At 47.2% G+C, this 24524-nt stretch overlaps 1 protein-coding gene across 1 annotated transcript in view; it reads left to right on the top strand.

The window, feature by feature from the left end:
- Positions 1-24524, top strand: part of LOC147679829 (uncharacterized) — a 342930-nt gene that overhangs the window by 283140 nt on the left and 35266 nt on the right. The window contains exon 14 of the mRNA XM_086943387.1: positions 706-850. Within this exon, the coding sequence (XP_086799513.1) occupies positions 706-850 (145 nt within the window). The remainder of the gene's footprint in view (positions 1-705; positions 851-24524) is intronic.

The raw sequence follows: 24524 nt of genomic DNA, 5'->3' as shown, positions 1-24524 counted from the left end.
TGATGTAAGGGGACGATACTTGGACTGCAATACAATCTGCAGCAAAAGAAACACAAACCTCTAAATGTATCTAGTTATCTAAGATGCTTTAACAGCACTACAATGCCACGTGTGTGCCCCCTGAAAGTTCAAGCTGAGGCAGCCATACTACCGCTGGATCAAGCAGCTGGCAAAATAAACACAATAAGCGCAGCTGTGTTGAGGGGAAGAACTTTTTTCAGTGGAAGAGCACAACTTCTGGTAGTCAAAACATGTACTCTTGGCTACCAATATGTAGGCGGAGCCCAAACCCCTCCCTTTGCTACTCTCGAAAGCTCTTTTTAGGTTGATCACATTATGTCCGGCAATAGCTGGTCTGTCAAGTCATACATAAACAGTATCTTTGTTTGGGCAAAACAATACAAAATGCATTTTAGTGCACACTGTTGTTTGTGATGATGGCTTTTTTTGGGGCAGAACTTTGCACATGGAAATGCTACTTCTCTGATTATAGGTATAGGGATGTTTGACAGTGATTATGCTTTCCTTAGTAGGCCTTTTCCTTTGTCGACCTAATGAAATTGACAGTCTTAAGTCTATGGCATTGTTTGCTCTCCCTTCCTGTTCCTCCTGCAGTTATTGTTTATTACTTTTTTCCCCTTACAGTGTTCCTTTTACATGTACTTCCCATTTAGTAATTTGTATGGTATTTTTATTTCCCTGTAGTACTGATGCAGAAATGAACTCCTGGGTGTCTCGAATAAATCTAGTAGCTGCTATGTTCTCTGCTCCTCCATTCCCAGCAGCCATTGGCTCCCAGAGGAGATTTGTGCGTCCGATCCTTCCCACTGCACATTCCAAGCAATCGCTGGTAAGGCTGTGGCAGACTGACCATCAGAATTCCTTTTGTTTTCCAATCAGATGGTGGATAGGGGGCACAGCAACCCTGAAGAGGGTTGCCAAGCTCTGTTAAATTGTATTTTTACAGGACAAATATCTACATTCAGGAGTTGTACATTATTCCCCGATCTTGTGTTTGGAAAATACGTATAAAAAAGATAGAGCATCAGCAATAGACGGAATCTATATGACTTTTAAAGACATTGACTGTAAGCCCATGAGAACATGTTCCTTACCTTAACTAATGACCTTTCTGGTGGATACTCTATCTACCAGCAGACCTCACCTTTTGAATCACCTCCCGGCACCAGTCTGGATCCAGACAGTTGAAATAGCTCTCCTGCACTGCTTCGTGGTTCCTCAGTTCCAGGATCCACCCTGGGTATACAGTGTAAGGCTCCACATTGGTATACCAACATCCGTTCTCCTTCATTTATTCCTTGGCCTCAAAGGCGGAGATGAGACTGTTGAGATTGGCAAAATACCAGTGAACCAAACTAACTTGAGGCTTTATTAGCAGTTGCATGACCACTCCCAGAGCGTGAGGTGGGCGGGACCAGTGTGGAATCTGCAGGTAGACAAAGTATCCATCAAAGATCATTATTTATTTTTTTTTTTTTAAATTTTTGAAAACCTTTATTGTGCAGTAAGAATGGTACAAATACGGGCCTACAACCGTCAGGCCGGCCACAATACTATTATGCACAGAAGCAAACTATACGGTCCCCCAGCGCCAGCAGGCAATATAGCGTCACTTAACAGCAGTTACACTGAGCAGAATCCTGTCGCTAGGGAAAGGAGCAGTGAGGTTAAGATTTTAAGATTTTTAGTCTAAAGAAAAATCAGTGAAGAATAGAACCAAGGAGTACTGAGTCCGTACATTTACTTCACCACATGGGCAGGCAGCATCAAAAAGTAACAACAGTAGTAAGGAACCCCTCATCAAATCGGCAGCACAGTACACAGCAGCAGGAGAGTCAGCTAGCATTTACGCACCACCCACAGTACTACCCGCTCCCCCTAAACCCTTATCGCAGACTCAGGACGGAAAAAAAAGGGAAAATCATAAAAGAAGGTCATACATAGGCACCATAGAAACTTAACTAAAACTAAATATAACCCCCCACCCTACACACATGCAGAGGCTACGGCCTGCCCCCCCCCCCCCCCCCCCCCCCCCCCAGCAGAGTGTCTGTCGCCCCAAAAAACCCGAAATTTAGGAAGAGAAGAGAAGTAGGGAAAGGAAAGAAGGAAAAGAAGAAAAATTCACCAGTGATATAGGGAGCAAGGAGAAAAATCTATCCCTGGGCTCCCATGAAAGAGCGACGAGGAGGAGGGCCACATCGTACACGCTCGGACACCGCCGACACATTAAACATTCTTCACCCCAATATCGATTAACAGATAACTTCACCAGAGATCTAACCATTGGGGAGAGTCAGCAAATAATACACAGTGTCATATTCACAAATCAAGTCTCTCCTAGCCTCCACCCGCCAGTATATTAATGCAGCGAAGGGATCGCCTAGCCCTGGCCCGATCTAGGATTCATTCTGTCACCCAACCAACTTGGCAGTCTGATGCAGTCCGCGTCGACGAAGAAACATGGCCGCCTCGAGGATGGGGGAGGTGCACCATCGCTGAGGGAGCATCGCCTGTCCCCCGTAGGTAGTAGTCCCCTATGAAAATGCACCTCCAAGGCATTCAGGCGACAAAAGTCACGGAACGGGGATGTGAAACTGTTCAAGGAAGGAGCAGGGGACAGGGCAGGAGAGCAGGCTAGCAATGAACAGCGCAGCGAGACTGGTACACGAGGCAGGCAGCTAGTCAAAGAACAAAGGGGAGACATTGTTGCGGCAACAGTCTCGACGGGTGGCAACAAATCTTCAGAAGCCTCAGCAATGGTTCTCTCGATCGACACAGTAGCAACAGGAGACAGTGATGGGCTGGCAAGCTGCAACAAAGTCAGTCCCGGATCCTGTCGGGGGTGAACCCCCTGCGCTCGGCTCTTAGCAGGGATACATGCATCAAGTGTCTCAATCAGCACATTGTAGGTATGCCGCATCTCCGATCGTGCCTCACCCAAGATCTTCATCACATCCCTGTAGGTCCATTCCGGCTGTGATTCACGTGGTTCTTCACTCACGGAGGAAAATTCAAATACGGCCCCCTGCGCAAAGGTGCACTCGCCTCCCCAAGAGGAGAGCACAGTGCCATCTCCACAGCGCTGGTGATCGGGCATCGCCATCTTGTCAGCAGTCCACGGGGTGCTGGGAGGGGGAGAAACGGGGGGCCTCAGGTCCCGATCGGGAAGTGGATGTTGTCCCTGCAACAAACTGTACCCCCTCCAGTGTGCCGTGGAAGCAGAGGACCGCCGGTAGTGAGGTAGGCGGACAGGGCCGTGAGGAGCTCACCGGCAGCCAGCACAGCAATGAAGAAAGCCGACCGGCATCATGGCGGCCACAAACAAAGGAAACCGTGCGAGCCCTCTTACATTCGTGCCGGCGCTGCTCCGTGTGATCCCGGCAGGGCAGTGAACGCAGGTATGGGCCAAGCAGCAGGCGGGTGAAAGCACCCCCGTGTTGTAGGCAGCCGCCGCAGCAGAATATTCGCCTCGGGGCATGCGAGGTCCGGCAGGCGCCGAGGAGCGGGCGGAGACCCAGGGCAGAGACGATCCGCCCAGAACATACGACTCCGGGCGGGCGGAGAGGCCAAAGAGACACCGTCAGGATCGGCTCCGTGTCCCGCACATTTCAGGCGAAAGAAACCGCAGGATAGCAGTCAGGATGTAGGCGCGGGTCTCCAGAGCCGGCGGAGCCGAGCGACCACACGTCCGTTCAGGTCGCCATCTTGGCTCCTCCCTCAAAGATCATTATTGAAGGTAAGTAACTTCTTCTTCTGATCAGTACTTCTGCCTGCAGATTCCACGCCTTTTAATCACAACCCAAGCGTTACCTCCCAGGTAGTAGATATGAATAGATGTTCTAACTAAGAAGCCCTGCAACATTGATGTGGCAAAATGGCCATCTCTGTGGACTTTAAAGACAAAACAGTAATGCCTGTTAAAAGTGTGGACAGAGACCGATATTGTAGCATGGCAAATATCCAACACAGGAACGCCCTGAGACAACACTGATGAGGAAGCCTTTGCCCTGGTGGAATGGGCCCTAATGCACTCAGGGGGTTCATTCTCTGCCATGGCATAGCAGATCTTGATGCACAGGATAACCCAAGGAGAAATTGTCCACTTCTGAATCACCTTGCCCTTCTTGGAGCTCACATTGCCAAGAAAAAGTTGATCTTTGGCCTGAAACACTCTGGTCTTCTCAGCATAAAATCTGAGAGCCGCGCAGTAGACCTCCTTTGTGAGATGAGGCGATGGCTAGACAGTCTGCAGAGTGATCAACTGACCCACATGAAAGGGAGAGACTGATTTGGAAGGAACGAAACGTTCATCCGCAGGAGTGAGCAAAAATATTTTGAAGTGCATTTGATGCATTTCTTTATGCAAATGTTAAGGACAGGTTTTGTTGTCTGGTTCTGCAGTTGTTCGAATCTGGAAATGTATTTTTTGAAGAGGCGACAGTAAATGTATTGTAGTAGTAGAGATGCCTCAGGGTGAAGGCTCATTCCGTTTGATTCTATAGATCATATTGGAGGAGTGGGAGTATTAGGAAATCGGGATAACTGTGTGTTTACATCCTTTTCCAAAACATTGACTTGTGAAGCGAACAAGAGGTTGTTATCAAAGAACCTTTTACAACATTGTGGCAAAATGGTGGGAGGGGTTCAAAGGCTCGAGGGCTTGTCAAATAGTATTGAGAGGCTCGCTGTTTCCAATTACTGTGATCTCCTTGGCACCATCTTTTCACAGAAACCTGCACTTTAATGCCTAGATTGCCTGGTCAAGGCAAGAGCCGATGTTGCTTGTGTTTTCTGACCCATTTTCCAGACGGAATTGTATACCTTTAGCATACATTTGGAAATTTACCTTGTACTGCTCAAGGAGCTAAGACAAAGGGCTGCCTAAATGTTACATAAAAGTCACAAATGATTGATTCTCAAGGGACACTGCAGGACCTTTCACATTGACCCCCTGAGATACACTGCAGGAATGGTATGATCTTAACTTATTGGCTATAATTGGTGGTACAGGGTTGGGCCCATTGTAGCTTGGGTCTTAATATACTTGCCCCCTGGTTAAGCCCCCCCCCCCCCAGAAGAATTATGTGAATTCAGTGTGGTAATTTGCTGATAGATCAGGACTCTGAGGGTAGTTTTGTTGTCCTTTTTCAAGGAGAGAGGAGGAGCTCTTCACCCCTATTTATTAGCAGAGGTGATTTCAGTGCCACTTAAGGAGCGCATTTCAAACTTTTAGTATTGAAGAAGGACATTAAGTTCCACATAGTCTTGAAGCGAAGTCATCACCTCCCTTCTCATGACTTTGATAAAGCTTTGGAAAATGTAAACTGGTCAACAGTATGCCTTGAATTCAAGGTTCAGATGTTTTTCAAGAAAGGGGTAATCAGAGCATGTTTCGGAGGCAGGCACTCGGCGGAGAAAAATGAGGCATTGATCAGGTTACCTGCAGCTACCAAGAAAGGTAGGGGGGTGTAAGGCAGATGTGGCAGAGCATCAGGGCATTGGAAATTTTAGGCTTTTGTTTTGGCAGCCAGAGTTAAAAGTTGGCAATAGAAGAGATGTAAGATGGAACCACGACTGCTTTACCAACAAATGCTTTGGCAACGATGAAGGAACAACAAATGCATATTTACAGCAACTTTGTTTTGCTACAAAAATCCCTTTACCACAAAAATCTACATGTTTTACTGGTAAGTATAAACTCTTTTTATATATATAAATGCTGTTTGCCAAATAGAAGGGGACTTGTTAAAAATGAATAAAGAATACTGTTGATATAGTTCTTAATAACAAAGAAGAAAAAGTCATTAAGATCCATTCTTTAACTGCACTTACACATCAAGGATATAATATTCAAAATTACTACTGTGCAGGATGCCAGACTTTTGTAACAAAAATATTTCTATGTAGGCACAAATTAAATGAAGCACAGGTAGTTTCACATATCTTTCCATCCAAAGTATTAGGTGTAACTGTTGTTTGTGATAAGTGGCAAACATTATCAATTCTATTGACTACCATTTGGAATAAAGTAATGTGGGAAACTGGCTCTGTATATACTATACTATACCAAATGAGGTATAGTGTACACAAAGTCCAGTGGAACCCCAAAGGTAGGCATAGGTAAAAGTAGATAGCACCTTACTCTCTATTTGTAGTAGTGTGGGCGAGCAGTAAGGCTTTATCAGAGGGTAGCATCTGTTGTACACACTCATGCAAGAAATGATGTCACACACTCAAAGACTGAACTCAGACTAATTTGTTTGTATCCAAAATATTATTTAGTTATTTTATTTCTAGAACCAAGCCAAGCCTGATGCAGGTAAGTAAAATAATACTTAGCAAAATCTTATGCAGTGTTTTACAGTTGAATGGAGTTTCAAATGCAAGAATTACAGGTAAGTCAACAGTTCGAAATTACTTTTCAGTTACTTTACAGATTACTGTGCACATTACTTTTTAGATTACTTTTGCTAATCAGTGTGATATGCCTAGATATCACACTGAGAAATTTTTAGACAAAAGGTAAGTAATTCACTTTTAATACATTTGCAGTTTTTCAATGTTTCATACAAATCAACTCCACACAGAAATTTTTTAAAGGAAAAACAGTCAATGCATTCCTATGGAAGGAAATTAAGTTAACGGTTCGCAGGTAAGTACTTATTTGTATTTATTTATATACTATTTGTATTTATTTATTTATTTATTTATGCACTTATTATATTTACTGGCCCCCTTTTTTTTTTTTTTTTTTTTTTTTTGGTGTAAGACATTTATTGCGTAAAGAGAGGTTACACTGCGTCACGCCAACAACCCGGAGGCAGGCCGCGATGTCAACAAACGTGTTCCAAGAAGGTGTACCATATTAGGAGTCATAAAACCAGGTCAGTACCCTTCAATTCAGAGAGATACACAGCTTTGACCCCGGCGAGGAGTACAAAAGTGCAACCAATGCAAAGTGGATGGTCTTACATTTTTGGGTGTCGTGGACTGGCAAACAGATCCCAAGCTCGCGGTCTCGTCCCGCCACTCCGGCGAGTACCAGGACCACCGCTCATGGAAAAGGTAATGCATAGTTAAATCGTCCACTGCCACCTTTTCGCCCAACCCCCCCGCAACAATCGGAGGGAAACAACAAACTTCGGTGCAGAGCTATTTCAAAGAACAGACATCACAACCCACATACGCAGGGTCACGCGTACAAGGACCCGTCAGTCATAGAGGGGCGCTAACAAGCAGCATTGGTGGCTGCAGGAGGACTGTAAGGCAGCAGCTATGGGGCGGGGGCGGAGGGGGGGGGAGGGGACGCGGCCGGACAGAGCAGTGGGGCGCCTGGACAGGAAGGGGGGCATCATGTCAAACCCGACTGGCACGCAGCAGGTATGGAATCCGACAGTAGTAAAACATTCCACAGTCCTCAGGCATATCTACCAAGCATGCATCCATCCATCCCAGCAAGTGCACATAGGGCTCAAAGGTTTCACCCCATGTCATCCGAAACTCCCGCCCCAGGGGAGTCCACAGAGGCGTCCGAACCCGCCCGCTCTCTAGTCCACTGAAGGAAGGGTTCCCAGATGTCCCTGGGCCTAGATGCGGTAGGCATCGTTTCCCAGTAATCCGTGAGTTGTGTCTGACCATATGTAACGTCTCGAACCCATGCGGCGAACGTAGGCAAGGCGCCACGGCCCCAGTGTATCGCCACCTGGCGTTTAGCGTACAGTAGCAGCATCGCGTGCAGTTTCCTGTCACCGGGTTCGGTGTCCTTAACGTATCCCAGGAGCCCTAAAAGCGGAGCGGGTACATCTGTCCTGTGTAAAATGTGATTGATAGCCTCAAAGATGTTCGACCAGTACTCATATAGCTTTGGGCAGCTCCACGCCACATGGAGGAAGGACGCGTCAGCTCCACCACACTTCCAGCATGAAGCATCAGTGCGGATTCCCATGCGATGTAGCAGTACTGGTGTGCGATAGTATCGGTGCAGGAATTTAAAATGGACCAGTCGTAGCCTATAATTCGGTGACAGCGCCGTGAGTTGCTTGCAGCAGTATTCCCACATGTCATCTGTCAGGGTCCCGTCCAGGTCAGCGGCCCAAGCTTGTTTGGCCATAGGCACGGTGAGCGGGGCCTGCTCCTGCATGCAGTTGTATAGTCTAGAGACCAGTTTCGCGGGGGAGGGTCGTGACAGCAAGTTCTGGAGGGCATCTAGTTGTGGAGGTTCCTCGGGGAATTGAGGCCACATCTTCTTGCACGACTCCCGGAGAGAGTGATACAGAAGCGCGTCCGAGAACGAGGTAGGCTGGCCGTCCTCACGGACACCCAACTCACCAAACGTCCCATTGGGGTAGATGTCTGCGAAAGTGGTCACCCGTCTCCCCTGGAGTGTGATGGTATCACCCCTAGCGCAAAGGCAGGGCAGCAACGGATTGCTTCGCAGTGGAATAGCCGGCGCATAGAGCAGGGGAAGGCCCGCCCTTTGACGCAACTCCTTCCAGGACCAGCGGATCATCTCAACGGTGTCTACCTCCCTCGAGGGGCGAGAAACCTTACCATACAACGCCACCCGAAGCGGCAACGGGGCGACCGCGGCCAATTCCACCGCCACATGCGGCTGGTAGGGGGTGGGGAATACCCAGAAATGCAAAAATTGGGCCTGAGCGCACAGCGAGTATAGCTTTAGGTCAGGCGCCCCGAGGCCCCCCTGTCGCAACGGGAGCGTAAGCAGGGCCCAAGAGGTCCTCGCCTGCCTCCCAGCCCACACTAGAGATAAAAGTAAGGAGCGGACTCGTGCATGGAAGCATGCAGTCATGGGCAGCGGAAGATTAACGAATAGGTATAAGAATTTCGGGAGAACCACCATTTTCGCCAGTGCAATTCTCGCAACCAGGGACAGGGGAAGCTTGTTCCAGACCTCCACCCTCCGCTCCAGCCAGTCGACCACTCTGCCGAAGTTAAGGGACCACAGTTCCTGCGTGTCACGACTAATCCAGACACCTAAGTATTTGACCGCGTCTGTCTCCCAACGCAGGGGGTAGTCCGAAGGAGGTTTAACTGTCTCGTCAGTTAGAGGGAATGCAACCGACTTGGACCAATTTATAGACACACCCGCCAGACCCTCGAAACGTACAAATTCCCGGAGCAGTGGATTCAAATTTTCTGCAGGGTTGTTGACATACAGAGTGACGTCGTCTGCATAGAGAGAGATCAGCAGACTACGGGAGCTAAAGCCAATCCCTCTCGCCGTGTGGTGTTGGCGTATCCTGGCTGCCAGTGGCTCCATTGCAATAGCAAAGAGGAGGGGCGACAGTGGGCACCCCTGTCTAGTCCCCCTGGAGATGGGAAAGGGCTCGGACACCAGGCCATTCACTCGCACCCTAGCTCTGGGTTTGTCATATAGCAGTTTGATGAGAGTAATAAAGTTACGGCTGAAGCCCATCCTGCCCAAGACACGAAACAGGTACGGCCATTCTAACGAATCGAACGCCTTAGTCGCGTCTAGGAACACGACTGCGGCCTGGACGGAGGGGTGGAGATAATGTAGGATGGAGAAAAGCGTTCTGAGGTTGTGCGAGGTGGCACGGCCAGGGATGAACCCTGACTGGTCCGGGAGAGCGATGATTGGCAGCATCGGCTGTAATTTGTCTGCAATGATCTTGGCAAATATTTTTGCGTCCACATTTATGAGAGAAAGGGGGCGATAGGAGTCAAGGTATAATTCGTCTTTGTCGGGTTTTAATAGGGTGACAATTAGTGCCTCGTGCATGGAGTCTGGGAGGGAATTCAGCTCAAGCGCCTCAACGAATACTGAGTGCAGTTTCGGGGCCAGTTCTTCAGCATACGTCTTGTAAAACATTGTGGTCAGGCCATCTGGGCCAGGAGCTTTATTAGCTGGCATGCTCTTGATAACCTGAGCTATGTCTTGGACCGAGACTGGCAGGTCCATGTACTGCCTATGGTTGTCATTGAACCAGACCAGGGCGATAGAGTCAAGAAAACCGTCCAGGGAAGTCGGAGCAGCAGAGTGTTTGGACGTGTAAAGGGAAGCATAAAAGTCGGCGAAGGCCTTCAGCACCGCCTCTTGGCCCGTGACCAGTGACCCCTCGCTATTATTGATAGTGTGTATGTAGTGTGTCTGCGCCTGGGGAGCAATCAATCTAGCTAGTGTCCTACTCGGTCTATCACCCTCCCCATATCTGCGGGCTTCGGCATGTTTCCCTAGGAACTTCACCTCCCTCTGCGCCTCCTCGTTGAAGTCCAGCAGTTTGGCCTTAAGACTGCCTGCCAGATCCAACGTCGGGTCTCGGCAGAAGGCCAGGTCTAGATCTTTAAGTTCTCGTTCTAGCTGGGCCAGTGTCCGACGTATGGTATGTAGTACCCCTGTCTGCCGAGCTATACATTGGCCCCGTATTACCGCTTTAAAAGCGTCCCACACTACGGCTTCAGAGGAGGCCGAACCCTCGTTTTCGGCAAAGTACTTGACAATGTCTTCCCTGATTTCCTCAGTGAACACCTGATCTGAGAGGGCGTGAGGTGGCAGACGCCATGAAAATGCCCTAGGGGCCACATTGGGTATCCGCAGCTCTAGCATGCAGGGGGCGTGGTCCGACAGTGACCTAGCCTGAATATCCACCTCCCCCACCCATGTAGCTACCTCAGGAGACAGCAGCCAAAAGTCCAGGCGGGACCAAGCATCATGGTGACATGTGATACAGGTCCCCGTTCTCTCCCCAGGGTGCCGAAGTCTCCACACATCAGACAGTCTCCCCTCCTCCATCACATCAAGCAACGCCTGCCTCGCTTTAGCATGCGTAGGTCTACTCGCACCCCTCCTGTCCCAATCATCGTCCAACACCACATTGAAATCCCCCCCCAACACAATCAGGGTACAATCTAGCAACACAATTTGCGCCCAAACATTGCGAAAGAAATCAGGATCGTCCACATTTGGGCCATATATAGCAGCCAGAACCAGCGATCTACCCTGCAATGAACCATGCACAAGCACATAACGACCCTCTTTATCTAGTACACAATTATGTTCTCTCCAATCCAACCCTTTCCGTATGAGGACAGCCACCCCCCTGGCATAGTTAGAGTATATAGCAGAATAGATATGCGACCACCTGTGATGTTTCAGCCTGGACGATGGGGTCGAGTTGATGTGAGATTCCTGCAACAAACAAATGTCCACATTGTGTCTGATCAACATATTATGCATCAATTTGGCTTTTTTATAGTCCCCAAGGCCCCGAATGTTCCAAGTCCACAGTTTAACTCCCCCCATACCTGTGGCGTATCCAGGGTGACCAAGCCTCCGCCCCGCCCCCCTCCATCACACAACCAGGACTAGATCGTCGCTCACCTCCGCGCAGCACAGTTGTGAGAAAATAGATTGCAACGTACTTCTCCAGCACCGGTAACCAAACTCCCAACAGCCCCCCTAACCCCCCACCCACGCCAACCCCCCAATCAGGTTGCGCTAAAATCCCATTCGTGCTCCGAATCACACGTAAGTGAACTGAGAACAAAAACAACAGGAGATACCCCATGGGGGCGAGGTGCTCCTAGCTGACACCCCTGAATGCACAGGGTGGCTGCACACTGAATGATATCCGCGACACCCGAGGGGTGCCCGGCGTCACGGACCAAGCAGTAATGGATTAGTGTTCCGTCCAAGACCCCTCAGACCTGTGACACAGTCAACAACCAAGACCGTTCCAGCATGAGTAGGCCAGCTCCAACATTCCCAGCAGTGTCCTCCGTTCTGCGTCTCGAGAGAGCCGAACAATCCAGCAAATGTCAGCTGTAGTGGAAAGGGACAGCACAGGCCCCATCATCCTCATTCCCTCAATCATTGTCACTCATGTGGGCCGCGTCCTCCTCCAACCTCGGCGATTTGCGTCTGGCGCCGGGGCCACCGATATGTTTGGCAAACTTCAAGGCCGATTTAGCGTCAGTGAAGAAGTGGGCAGTGTGTTCATGAAAAATTTTCAATTTGGCCGGGTATAACAAGGAGTATTGGACTCCGGCCTGCATCAGGAGTTTCTTCGCAGGTATGAACTCTTTTCTGGCGGCCTGGACGAGGGGGGTGAAATCAGGGTAAAACGAGATATGATTCCCTTTATGGATGATCTTGCCTTTTTCACGGGCCAACTGTAGGATGCGGTCTCTGTCCTGAAAATTGAGCAGCTTGGCCAATATAGGGCGAGGGGTGGCGCCTGGTGGTGGTTTCTTGCCCAGTGTCCTGTGCGCCCTCTCCACCGTGAATACCTGGGACAGGTCCGGGTCAAACAGCTCATGTAGAAGATCAGTTACAAAGACCTCCATCTTCCCGGTGTTGTCCGTCTCCGGAATGCCCGTAATTCTGACGTTGGACCTCCTGGAGCGCGCTTCTAAGTCGTCCGCCTTGGCACGCATGGACTCCAGTTCGCGCTCAATGTTGGTGATGTGTTTTTTAGCTTGCTGCTGAAACTCGGAACATTCGGTATGTCTGTTCTCTAGGCAGTCTAGCCTCGTCTCGTGTACGTCCACTTTGGACTTGACCGCCTCTAGCTGTGTGGCCATTGCATCCAGCTTAGCGTCGATACTCTTCAAGCTAGATCTGACCTCCAGCATTAAAGCGCCAAAATCAATCTCAGCTGCAGGGCTTTTGGGGGGAGATGATGCAGCTCCCGTGTCCGCTGTTTGTTGCCTGGCCCTCTGCTTCTGGTCAAACGTTAGTTTGGGCTGTTTCGCATCCTTCGTGCCCCCCATCTTTGACATGCGTGGGATGTGGTGTGCAGGATGTGGTGTGGTGCACTCACCAGTGCGCCGTGCAGGCCACCTTGCAGGACTGGCAGGCACTTCACGTGTTGTCGCAAGAGAGAACCGTGGGGTTAGCAGCCCCTAAACACAGTGGGCTGCCCAGTGCCTCTCAGCAACTCTTTCAAGCCCCTTTCGCGATCACCAAGTAGAGGGCAGAGCGTGGGACTGGCTCTAGCAGGATTGGACTGAGTTTACCAGAGTGTTTCTGTGCCCGGGAGCGGAGCGCCCACCACCAGGGCAAAATCGCCACCTTCTCACCTAACGGCGACCTTCAGGGGCACAGGGGTACGCCAAGCAAGGGGCACGCACAGTGTAGTCTTTGGTGCGCCACGGGTCCGCAGCCTCTCACCCAGTGACCCGGCCGCACCACAAAATGGCGGCGTCGCGCTTCTGCCTCAGCCCCGGCCGTCCCCCGAGCCGTTACCTCAGTCTGATGGACGCTCCGCTCCCTTCCGCCGTCCACAAGTGTCTCTGCGCAGCGGCCGCCAGCAGCTCCCGGCCCCACGCCGAAGGCGCCAGAGTAGTTTCCTCTCCGCCGACCTGCGTTGGCCCAGCAATCCCCGGGGTCCGGTGAAATGTCGCCTCCGCCTCGGGCTCCACGGCAGCAGGCAGGCTCCAGTGTACGGGCCGGCGCCACCCGCGGCCGCCAGATCTCGTCGCGCAGCCCACCTCGAGCGGCAAGGATGCAGCCGATCGTGTCCCCTGACTGCTGCAGCACCGTCACTCAGACGCCGGTCCCCTCGGTAGCGCTTTCAAGGATGTTAAAGGATTAATTCGTGTGCAGCCGGCGGAGCTCGCTCAAAGAGCGGCCATCTCGCTGCTCGGTTAGCCACGCCCCCCATTTACTGGCCCCCTGATTTAGGTGAGGCACCCACCCCGAAATCCATTATAAAAAGCCCAGGTCTTCATATTGATGCTTACCTCTCTATGAGCACCCAAATTGGCTCAGTGACATCGGCATGTTTTGTCCAACTGCGCAAATTGTGCAAAATCAGACATTTTTTCAGCAAGGAGGCCATCATCCAAATCACCATAGCCCTAATCCTTTCTAAAATTGATTATGGGAATGTCCTCTACATTGGACTCCCACAATTCCAGAGACATCGCTTGCAGATGATTCAGAATCAAGTGGCTGGAATCATCTTTCTTAAGGACAGGCGATGCCATATCACTCCTCTGCTTAGAGACCTCCACTGGCTCCCAGTGGAGCAACGAGCCTTGTTCAAAGCCGGTTGCACACTCTTTAAAGCCATTCAAGATACTGGCCCAAGATTTATTGTATCTTTGATCAGTAAACATCTACCCAAGCGAACTCTGAGATCCTCGCACCAAACCTTCTGACGGTGCCTAGAATCCGTCGCAAACGTATCGGCAGGACTAGGTTTTCTTTCCTGGGTCCCATGATCTGGAATGCTTACCCAGGCTTGAAGGAGATTATCTGCGGTTCAGAAAACTGTTAAAGACTTGGCTCTTCACTACGGCCTACAACTAGCTGTCCCTGGCATAACGCTGCATTCATTTACTCACTTTTACAGCGCCAAAGAACCTGTTGGTGTATGTTGCGCTTTATAAATTCCCATGTGACATAACATTGGTATTCTGGGGTTAGAACCAGGTTTTCCCCAGGGTCGAGGATGCACTCTTAGAACACCCTCAGTGGCACTAGAGCGGCCGGGTGCAGAGTGCTGAGGCCCATTGTTATCCAATGGGGAATAGGGAGCCTCCGGTTGGTGGCTGCTCACGAGCAGGCCACAAGATAGTGGAAGCAAAGCTCCTGGTGTTAAGCTCAGGGCAAAGGGGGATCAGAGTTGGCACCCAAAGTACACCCACAGTGGCGGCTGGATGCATGGTGCTGTTTTGGCGTTGGGTGCTCCGTTGGTTTCAATGGGGAATCTCTGGTTGCAGCATAACCTGAAGGGTCTGGGACGTACATCTTCTGGAGGTGACCACTAGTTGGAGAGGTAATTTGGGGTGTCTAGGGATGCTGGGACATTGTTGGTTGGGCCACCCAAGGCTGTGGGACGTCGGTGCAGGGGAATCTTTAGGCACCGGGTTTTCTAACTAGCTCCGGTCGCGGTCAGCTGGATCCTCCAGAAAGGGGTTGCAGGCGTCAATTGGAGATTCGAGAAAGGTCAGAGATCACCAGATCTCAGGTCAGGCTCGCCGAGGAGACTTCCTTGTGGTGTTGGGCCACTCGAACTCGGGCTATGGGCGTCGGGTGCAGAGTGGTGCAAATTTTTCTAGAGTCTGTTGTTGAGCAAATCCGGTGCTCACAGGAGGCAAAGTCTTAGTTTTGGAAGGCAGGCCAGGTCCTTCGGGTTCTTAAGGGCTGCTGGCTGCAGGACACACCGGGATTTTGCTGTAGTAGGTTTGAGGTGGGGACAGGCCGGTAGAGCTGGGACCAAGTCAGTGGGCGTCCTCCTCTTCTTAGTTCAGCATGGCTTCTTCGGTCCTTCTTCTCTTCTTCTGGTCGGTTCTTGTCTGAGGAAGCAAGGTTTGGGTTTGCCCCTAAATACTAGACTTCGGGCATTACAGGTAAGTAAAGGTCGGGACCAACGAGTCCCTTCCTCGGGGTGGGTACACCCCCTAATATGCCACCCTCCAGCGGGAGGGGGGCATATGCCTCTCTCTGGTTGGCTGGTTCCGCCCATCTGCAAGATAGCGGGACTAAGAGTTATGCTTCACCTCGCCTCCCCCACCTGAGGGGTGGGGTTGGCAAAGGTGGGCACACATCCCTTCCTCACTTGGTTGTCCCGACGTTTTTCCCACACAAAGTGGGAATCAGAACTGGTGGGGGCCACTTGCTGGAAGCAGCAAATGGTTGGGGTAACTCACTAAAGGCGGCACACCGTTGAAGCTTCCCTTTTGTGAACCCTACCCATCCTGGGAGAAGAACCTTGGCTGCTCTTCCCATGATGTGCATTGTTACAGACCCCTGAGAGCAGCAGGCTCTCGACCCAGGGGATCAGAAACATGTCTGGTGGTGGCAGCTGGTGAGCAGCCACTCAGCCAGGACACTAGTGTTAGGTTGTTTTTTAGGGGGATCTCTAAGATGCACTCGAGTGCGTTTTTCATGAAATCCCACACTGGCATCAGTGTGGGTCTAATGTGCTGAGAAGTTAGATACCAGACTTCCCAGTTTTCAGTATAGCCATTATGTTGCTGTGGAGTTCGTAATAACAAACTCCCAGTACCATATACTCTTAAAGGCATCACTGCACTTATAAAGTCTAAGAATTGGCTCTGGGACTGTAGGGGTACAGGGCTCATGCAACTTTACACTCACCACTGATATAGTGCACCCAGCTAGAGGTCGGCTGACCTATGCCAGGGCAGTGGGTTGTAGGCATGGCACACAAGGATGTGTGCCATGTCGACTCTTCACTTTGTTCTGCATCAAAACACGCAGCCTGCAATGATAGTGTGTGTGTGAAGGTACAAGGCCTCAAGGGGTGGCACAATAAGTGCTGCAGCACTTAGAGACCTTCCCTGGCCACAGTGCCCTTGGTACCTATGGTACCATTTACAAGGAACTGACATTTGGCTAAAGATTGCCAATAGGGTTTTGTCTTAATGCAGTTTTAGGGAAAGAACATAGGCCCTGGGTACCTGGTTGGCAAGAACGCGGGCACACTCAGTCAGAGTACATCAACAAAAAGTGGGAGCAACCAGGCAAAAAGAGGCACTTTTTTACATGTCAGACCCCAAAAAGTTTGCAAAAGGTCTAGCTGTAGTGGCAGGGCACCTAAGAAGGCAAGGCATATATGCATACCAATACCTAGAGGCATAGCTAGTTATGGAGAACTCGTCTCTACAATGCTAAAATAGTATAAACAAGGACATACAACTGCTATTACATTTAGGGCTGAGAGTGAACGTACAAAACTCATCCTCATTTCTGACCCAGATTAGAATTTTCACAGGAGTGGAAATACACAGTGAAAGCATTAGCATCATCATAAAGATTGAGGATTCAAACATTTCTTACCACATTTAGAATTATTGGGATGATGATTTAGTCCATACTTCTGCATTGCACTTCACACACGCCTACACAAGAGGCCAGTCTTGGAGGATCCATTACTTATCAGCGCCAAGCAAGTATAAAGAATTATGCAAGTAGAAAACATGGAATAGAACAATGGGAAGAACATTTACAAATCTAGTCCTGACTTAGACCTTTATAACAGAGACCTGCCACACATTCTGGGTCGTATATGTGGGTGGCCTACACGTCCCCAAGAATGCCTCTAACTGCATTTGGCTGCTATCTCAGCTTACATACAGGGAAAATAACACAAATAAATTTACAATATACTGTGTGTCCAGTTTTCTTCAGGGGGAGGGCTTGAAGCCTGTTTATCTACTAACATCTTACGCCACCTCCACCATAAACGTAAACACAGCTGTAAGTAGACTCCTGGTGTCACCTCCACCAGGAACTTAAATACAGTTAAGTAGACTTCTGGTGACTCTGTTTTTTTAACCTATGCATAAACTTACCTTAAAACCATGCACTATTAGGATTGGAATCTTTTTAGCCATTTTGTCCTTAAGAAAGATAAGTACATTGAAGCAACAGTGTCTTTGGATACATTCAGATAATAAAAAGTAATAATATGAACTCGTCTTAATTTAATTCCCAAAGAAGTTTCCTTTTTCCACATTAATCAGGCTATATATATAGTTGCTGGTTTTCTTTAAGGTTCCACTATCCCGAGCTGGAACAGGTTTGCATGTTTTGAATGTTAGATGAATGATCATGTACTACCTAGACAACTTAAGACTGATTCGTCATAATCAGTACATTTTTTTATCCTGTGCTTCTCTTTCATTGTCTAAGGCAATCGCCAATGGGACAATTGCACAATGGATTGTAGAGACAATTCAGCTATGGCTGAAAAAACGTCACAGTCTAGGCCAAGATCGCATATATTGTTATCTACGTATACTTTTGCTACACATTATTGTGTGAATATTCAGTTGTGACTGAAAGAAGCAGTTAAACTGTGTTGAAATTCCAGGCAAAGAGAATTACTTCCTTAGCATCATTGCACAGCATGTGAATCTAGAATAAGTTCAAGCTTTAATAGAAACAAGTTACATACCTGAAACAATAGTTTTGCATCTTGGGAAAATGGGTAAAAGAGAAAAGATTAGAATTAGCCCATCCACCTCATTGTATGGCCAAAGGTCCATTTAATCCAGTGAAGGGGCTCAGGGCTCTAAACCTCCTTAAAGTTTCCACCCCAGAGTTTCTACAGCTAGTTGTCCAGCGACAGGGAATCCTGTATGCTCTGCTCAGTCACTCTTCTGGCAAATCTTTACCTGAACTCTTCACTTCTAGCGGACAAACACTGTTCCTCCCTCCACTTACAAGGTGCTGAGGTACATTCTTCTGAATTCTCCTGACTGGAATAAAGGCTGGATTCTCTTTAAGCCATATGATGTATGTCGGGCGAGGAATGTCTGTACTAATAACCATAACACAAAATGTATTTTTGGTCTGCAGAAGTGTGGTCATGAGCCAAAAGACTGCAGCATATATGCAAACTTTAGTACCAAATCCAAAGGGGCAAAAAGGGTAGGCTGCTGCGTCTCCCAAGTGCCAAGTCACCAGTGGCTTTGTTTAAAAAACAGAAGAGTGCTTTGATATGTAAAAAGCGCAACTAAGAAGCACCTTTGGGAGTCCAAAATCCACAAAATATGTGGATTCTGGGATACCTCATAGCCCGGTGTAACACATGCCAAAAGATCCTCTGTCTTTGGTGATTATGAGGCTAGCCAGTGAAGAAAAAGATTAATAAGGATGCAAAATCTGTGTCTCCAATGTCAACAAATGTGCCAGTGATAGCGTGAAAAAGAAACTGTCAGTGTGTACATAGTTAATGAGGCTGGTACCCAAAGGCTCACTGCCATCAGTAGTGTCACTGTTGAATATAACCTCATGGACATTGACCAAGTCTACTCCAAAGTACAAGATTGTGTCAACAAAACACCTATCATCATGATCCAGCAGTTGTATATTCCCCCATCTACAACATCATCATTGTTGACGAAAAGTCACACATCGATGAAGATACAACTGATTAAGAAATTGCTGTCAGTGACCAAGGTAGTGCTGTCAACGCCGCATAAGCACCCATCAACAACTAAACTACCGCTGTTGCTGAAGACTGCAGCTTCTGCACCTATGAATGTAGAGAATACATATTTAGGGATGTCAGTGGGCACATATTCCATATCCATAAGTGTGGTTACAATGACATTTCTGCCTCAGCTGCCCAATTAGGCCAGCTCTCACTACAACATTACCAGTCACTGATAAGCTCTGTGTTTCTGTTACATGTCAAATGGGAGGAAGACAACAAAAGAAAGAAAGAGGCCCATCATTCAACAAGGGCCACACTTAATTTATCATAGTTGTGCCATGATGTTTACATCACCTCCAATCAGGGAACACCACCATCAGTTGGAGGTCCTGAAACAAAAAATAAACAAGTTGCCTCTAAAAGCTGCAATAAAGCAGTGCTATACAGCAAAAGGAACTTGGTGTTCAGCTCAAGGTTTTTCCTCGTCCAGAAAAAGAATGGTAAATGGAGGCCCATTCTAGATCTATTAGTCGCTGAACAAATATATAAAGAAGAAATCTTTCAGAATATCACTTCTTGGTGTGCTGAAGTCCTCAAACAGAGAAAATTGAATGGCATCAGAAGATTTGGAGGGTGCTTCCTTTCATATACTGATCTATCAGTAACACCTAAAATACCTGCACTTCGTTGTAGATGGATAACACTGCAAGTTCAATAACTTTCCATTTGTCCTTAACTCTGTACCAAGAGTATTTACAAAATGTGTTGCTCCGAAAGATGCTTGCCTGTGCCAGCATGAGGCAAGGGAATACCCTTATCTTGATTACTAGCTTGCCAAGGCCCCCTCATAACAGCAAAAATCGGCAGCCCTTTCTCAGACAATAAACCTTCTTAGGCATTTAGCCAAAAAGTCAGTCCTAGTGTCAATAAAGCAAACCCTATTCTTAAATGGTAGATCAACTAAAATCTTTCAGTCGCAGGAAATAGGAGAAAATATGCTTCTCCTGGTTCAGGAGATGAGTACAAATAGCTGGATACAGTCCGGAAATGTATTAACCCCCTAGGAACTCGAAACTCTTGCATTCCGTTTATAAGTCAATGTCAACTCATAATAAGGCGCTGACCAGAAATCCTGGTCAACCCCTTGCCACTTCAATAACCTTGAAGCCAAACCTACCTAAAACTAGCGTGATCTTGAGAAGGGAATCCCCCCTCTCACAGTTAGATACACTTTAGGGCGTGTAGACACATAGCCTGCACTACACTTTCCCTAACTTTAATCACACATACTTTTACCTGTCCTGAAGAAAGCCAGATTACTGATAAGGCACTGGCTGAAACATGTTGACACATCAAAGGACGTAGGAGGTCGTAACCCGCCTCTAACGTCCCACAGCCTTATTTTTAACCGCTGGCGGAGGCCCATTTAATAAAGTGTCTTTACCCTCTGGGTACTGGGACCCCCGCCAAGCCGTTTTAAACTCACTTACTTAACACCCTTCACCGCACACACAGTGACATACCTGCTCCGCTGTAATCAGGCGTTGCAGCACACCCGGGACACGTTAGGTGTCACTGGGTGGGCCCGATGATGAAGCATGCCACCAACTAGGTTGGTGGGTGAGGGCTTTCAAAAGACACCCAGCAGGTGCCACCAACTCTTGACATAACAATACTGAGTCACTACTACGATTATAATATAATATCATACCTACCCCATCCCAGCTAGTCCTTTTTTGATTATTTGAACATATAAACGGGGATTTGGACTAGCTTTCTGGTCCTCTCTCTCCCTCTTGATACACGAACTCATAATAAGGACCATTCAAGAGGCGCTGGAAAGCAGTGGGACAAGTCTCTGGCCACTGGAACAACTACATGCACATCACCTAGAAGAATAAACATACCGTGATTTGGTTGATAGCTACAAAAAAACATCTACTCTGGTCAGGATATTCACAAAATCAGACCACATCTTTTTTTAGGAAGGAATGCTTCACCGAAGGGCTGGGGAGCACATTTGAAAGACCTTTCAGCAAGTTGACTGTGGTCCCTTCAGCTGCAAATACTACAAATAAACCTGCCAGGTATAAACGATGTTCGACTTGCCTTAAATGCTTTCCTTCCCCTGAAAGAAGAAAAAAAGATCAAAATAAGATTGGACAACTCTATGTCTTATTTAAAAACAGGAGGGACAGAATCCAAACTATTTTCGAAGGAAGCACAGTAAATACATCTTTGAGCTCTACATCACAAATCATTCTAACAGTAGAGCATGTTCAGGGCCTGCAGAACGAAGCAGCAGCTCTCAGCAGAAAATACGTGGACTGTCATCCAGTCTTCCAGAGATGGAGTAACACTCACTTAGGTCTAGTCGCAATGCCAGACAAAGTCAAATGTGTAGCTTGACAGGCAGGTGGTGGTATCTCACCTGGAAAGAAGAAGAATTTTTGATTCTTTGGGTGGGGAAATTTGCAGATGCTTGAACCACGATACCACTCATCCCGAGACTTCTACAGAAAATAAAGAAAAAACCTTATACAAAAATGTTGGTTGCACCTGCTTGGCCGTGAAACACAGATCTTTGAGACCTCTTAATTCAATCTCCAGTACAATTCCGATTTCTCCTATACAAGAACCAAGGTCATATCCTACACTGTAACCAGCATCTCTGCACCAGACTGCATGGCTGCCATAAGCCTAGAGTTTCGATTTTTAGCTATCCCGCCTACCTACAGGATGATCCTACAAACATCCATAGCCACTTCCATAATCAAAAGTATCTCCCTGACAGAGCTGCAAGAAAAAATATTGATTCCCTCAATATGCATCCACACCAAATTCGTCCTAATTTACTAAGCTTAGCAGAGTCAAGATTACGATACTCCTCCATCAGGGTTCACCTTGCAGCCATATCCAGGTATTTAGGGATCCCCTGTGTGCCATCCTTGTTTTCCACATGTGTGGTGAAAGAATTCATGCATAGTGTATTTCGCACGTTTTCTCCTCTTGCCAAACACCCATTGGCGTGGAAACTAAATACAGTACTAAACCAACTCATCTGAAAACCATTTGAACCATAGTATGCTCTACTATTTTTGTCGTGGAAGCCCGCCGCCTTGTTAGCCATAACACCAACAAGGAGGGATCGCAGAGAATCAAGCTTTTTCTATTAAACCACCATACTTATAGTTTGATAAAGGTAAAATGACGTTGTCCACAAATCCATCGTTTATTCTGAATGCTCCAACATCTATTCTCTTAAATAAAAAATAAAAATCCAACTTTTCTTCCACAACTTATCAACAGCGGCAGAACATTCTTTGCATTCTCCAGACATCAAGAAATGTTTAAAGTTGTATATTTACAGCACAAAGGAATTTTGAACAACACTGCACATTGTCAAAGCATAGCATATCCCAACGGATAACTTCTTACTGCATTGTCAAAGATCTCAGACCTTTAAGACATAAGGTTGGAGCACATTTTACAAGCGGCGTGGTGGCAACAGCTGCCCTGTTCGCTGGAGTGCCCATACCGAACTACAGCAGAGCATCTCCTTGGTCGTTGACCCACACCTTTGCCAAACAGTATTATCTAGCTGTCCAATTATTAACTAAGACAGCAGTGTCAGGCTGTGTTACTCAAACCTCTTCCATTAAGGTAATCCTATTTTCCGCATCTATTCTCTTATAAAGTACTGGTTTTGAAATTGTAATTCAAGCATGTGAATATTTTAAAGATCCAATGTGGCAGAACAAAAAGTTACTTATCTGTAACTACAGTTCTGTTGCATTGGTCTGTCAAAATGCAATAGTAATTTTTGATGTTCATATACATTTCTCTCTTCAAGTTCACTTGTGTGCTTGCTAGCCACTTTTACAACCACATTAGAGTTCAGATCTGAGTATGTTTGTAAGGCAATTCCAATATTTTATTACTAGAGTGTGTGATGTTAGCGTCTCACAGCTGTTAGCTACATATTGGAGTTGATTTCTACAATGTCTCCTTCTACTTGGCACTTTTTATTCTATAAAAGTCTCCCAAAAAAGTCCTATGAGAAATTGAAAAAATTGTCTGTGAGTCTGTAATCAACTTTGATCTAATCGAATGCTCTGTTAACAGAGTGAATTATAGTTATTCTTCAAAATGAGTATTGAATGGATTCCTTTCTGGCGCATCTTTTTTTTAAAAACATGTGCTTTGTGTCCATTTCAAACCCAGTGCATATTAGAAACTTCGAATATTGCTCTCAGCATTAGCCAAGTTTAAAATATTTCCTTTCTTTGTGTCGGTCTCCTCAGTCCTGTCATGAAATTATAATATATTGTTGCAAAGCTCATTCATTTTTCTGAGACACTTCTCCATTTCTGTACCTCAAAATCAGACAAGCGTGTCAGAATAATTATTTTTCTATTCTTATTCAAACGCAGGTACTACCACAATGCCTATGTTGGATGTAGAACTATAGATATTTTGATAACTGCAAAGCTATTTTTGCATTTTGTATGTCAGGAAATTAGATTTCATATCTTCGTAGCCATAAAGGGAAATAGCTTAGCACATCTCCATAGTAAAAACCTGATAAAGAACCTTTTGTTGTAGACTACATAAATGCTTGGATTAAACTCGTGCCCCTGATGCTTCATAATTCAGTCACTGCTCAGGTGTTTTACATAGGTATGGTAAGGTGTACCGTGTGCAGCAATCAAACTCGGGTGTTATTTTGTCTGTGCTGTTAAAACATTATGTACAGTGCTGTTTTAAAAGAAATTGCACGGAACAATGGTTTTTTTGGGCAGCCACTCACATGCCTCTTATAAATGGCAAGGTTGCCAACCCCATACAGTCTAGCCTTGTTTCCACTTCGTACCTCTTTTTTCCACTACCCCTACACTTCTGTCGCTTTAGCTCATTCTTGCTGACTTTTTTTCCACCCCTTTTGTACACCCTTTGACACTTTTCGTATCTCTCTCTTATTTTCTTCTTTTGTTGCCTTTTTCTCTCAGCATCTTGGGCTAAGTCTGATTTTGAATAACAGGTCCCGACCCCCAAAAATAAGTGCTGGTGCCCAACATCTGTAACCACCGGGATAAATTAGCCACTGGATATGTAGTTGTTTATGTAAGGCTGGTATAGTCATTGGACAGAATAGTACAAGAAGCTGAAGCGCCATCAACTCGACGTTACAAGGGGTCCGGAGTCGGAGACTCCCATCATAGTCACCCATCAGAAGAAGCTCTCTATGCCGGCAGTATGTACTGCGTGTGGCTCTGAAACAAGTATGTGTCCATCCAGGAGGGCCTGATCCATGCCAGATCTTCGGGATAACCACTGGCTATATAAATCATTTACATTTAGATTCAGTCTGTTGCATTAAATCACAGTATAAGTAAACTGCAAAGTGATGTTAAAGGTAAAAATTTTATTTGTCATCCATTTAAAGGATGGCATTCTCCCTTAAACAAAAGGAGACAATCAGATTGTGGTGCTTCACAGAATGTAACTTGGGTTTATGCATCCTGTGGAGAATCTTGGAGCACACTCTTGCTGCAACACGATCTAAAGCTACCTGGTTGTAGAGCACTAAAACATCTACGCACG

This window comes from Lissotriton vulgaris, chromosome 11, assembly GCF_964263255.1.
Source record: "Lissotriton vulgaris chromosome 11, aLisVul1.2, whole genome shotgun sequence".
NCBI lineage: Eukaryota > Metazoa > Chordata > Amphibia > Caudata > Salamandridae > Lissotriton > Lissotriton vulgaris.
This window is presented reverse-complemented; position numbering and strand designations above follow the sequence as displayed.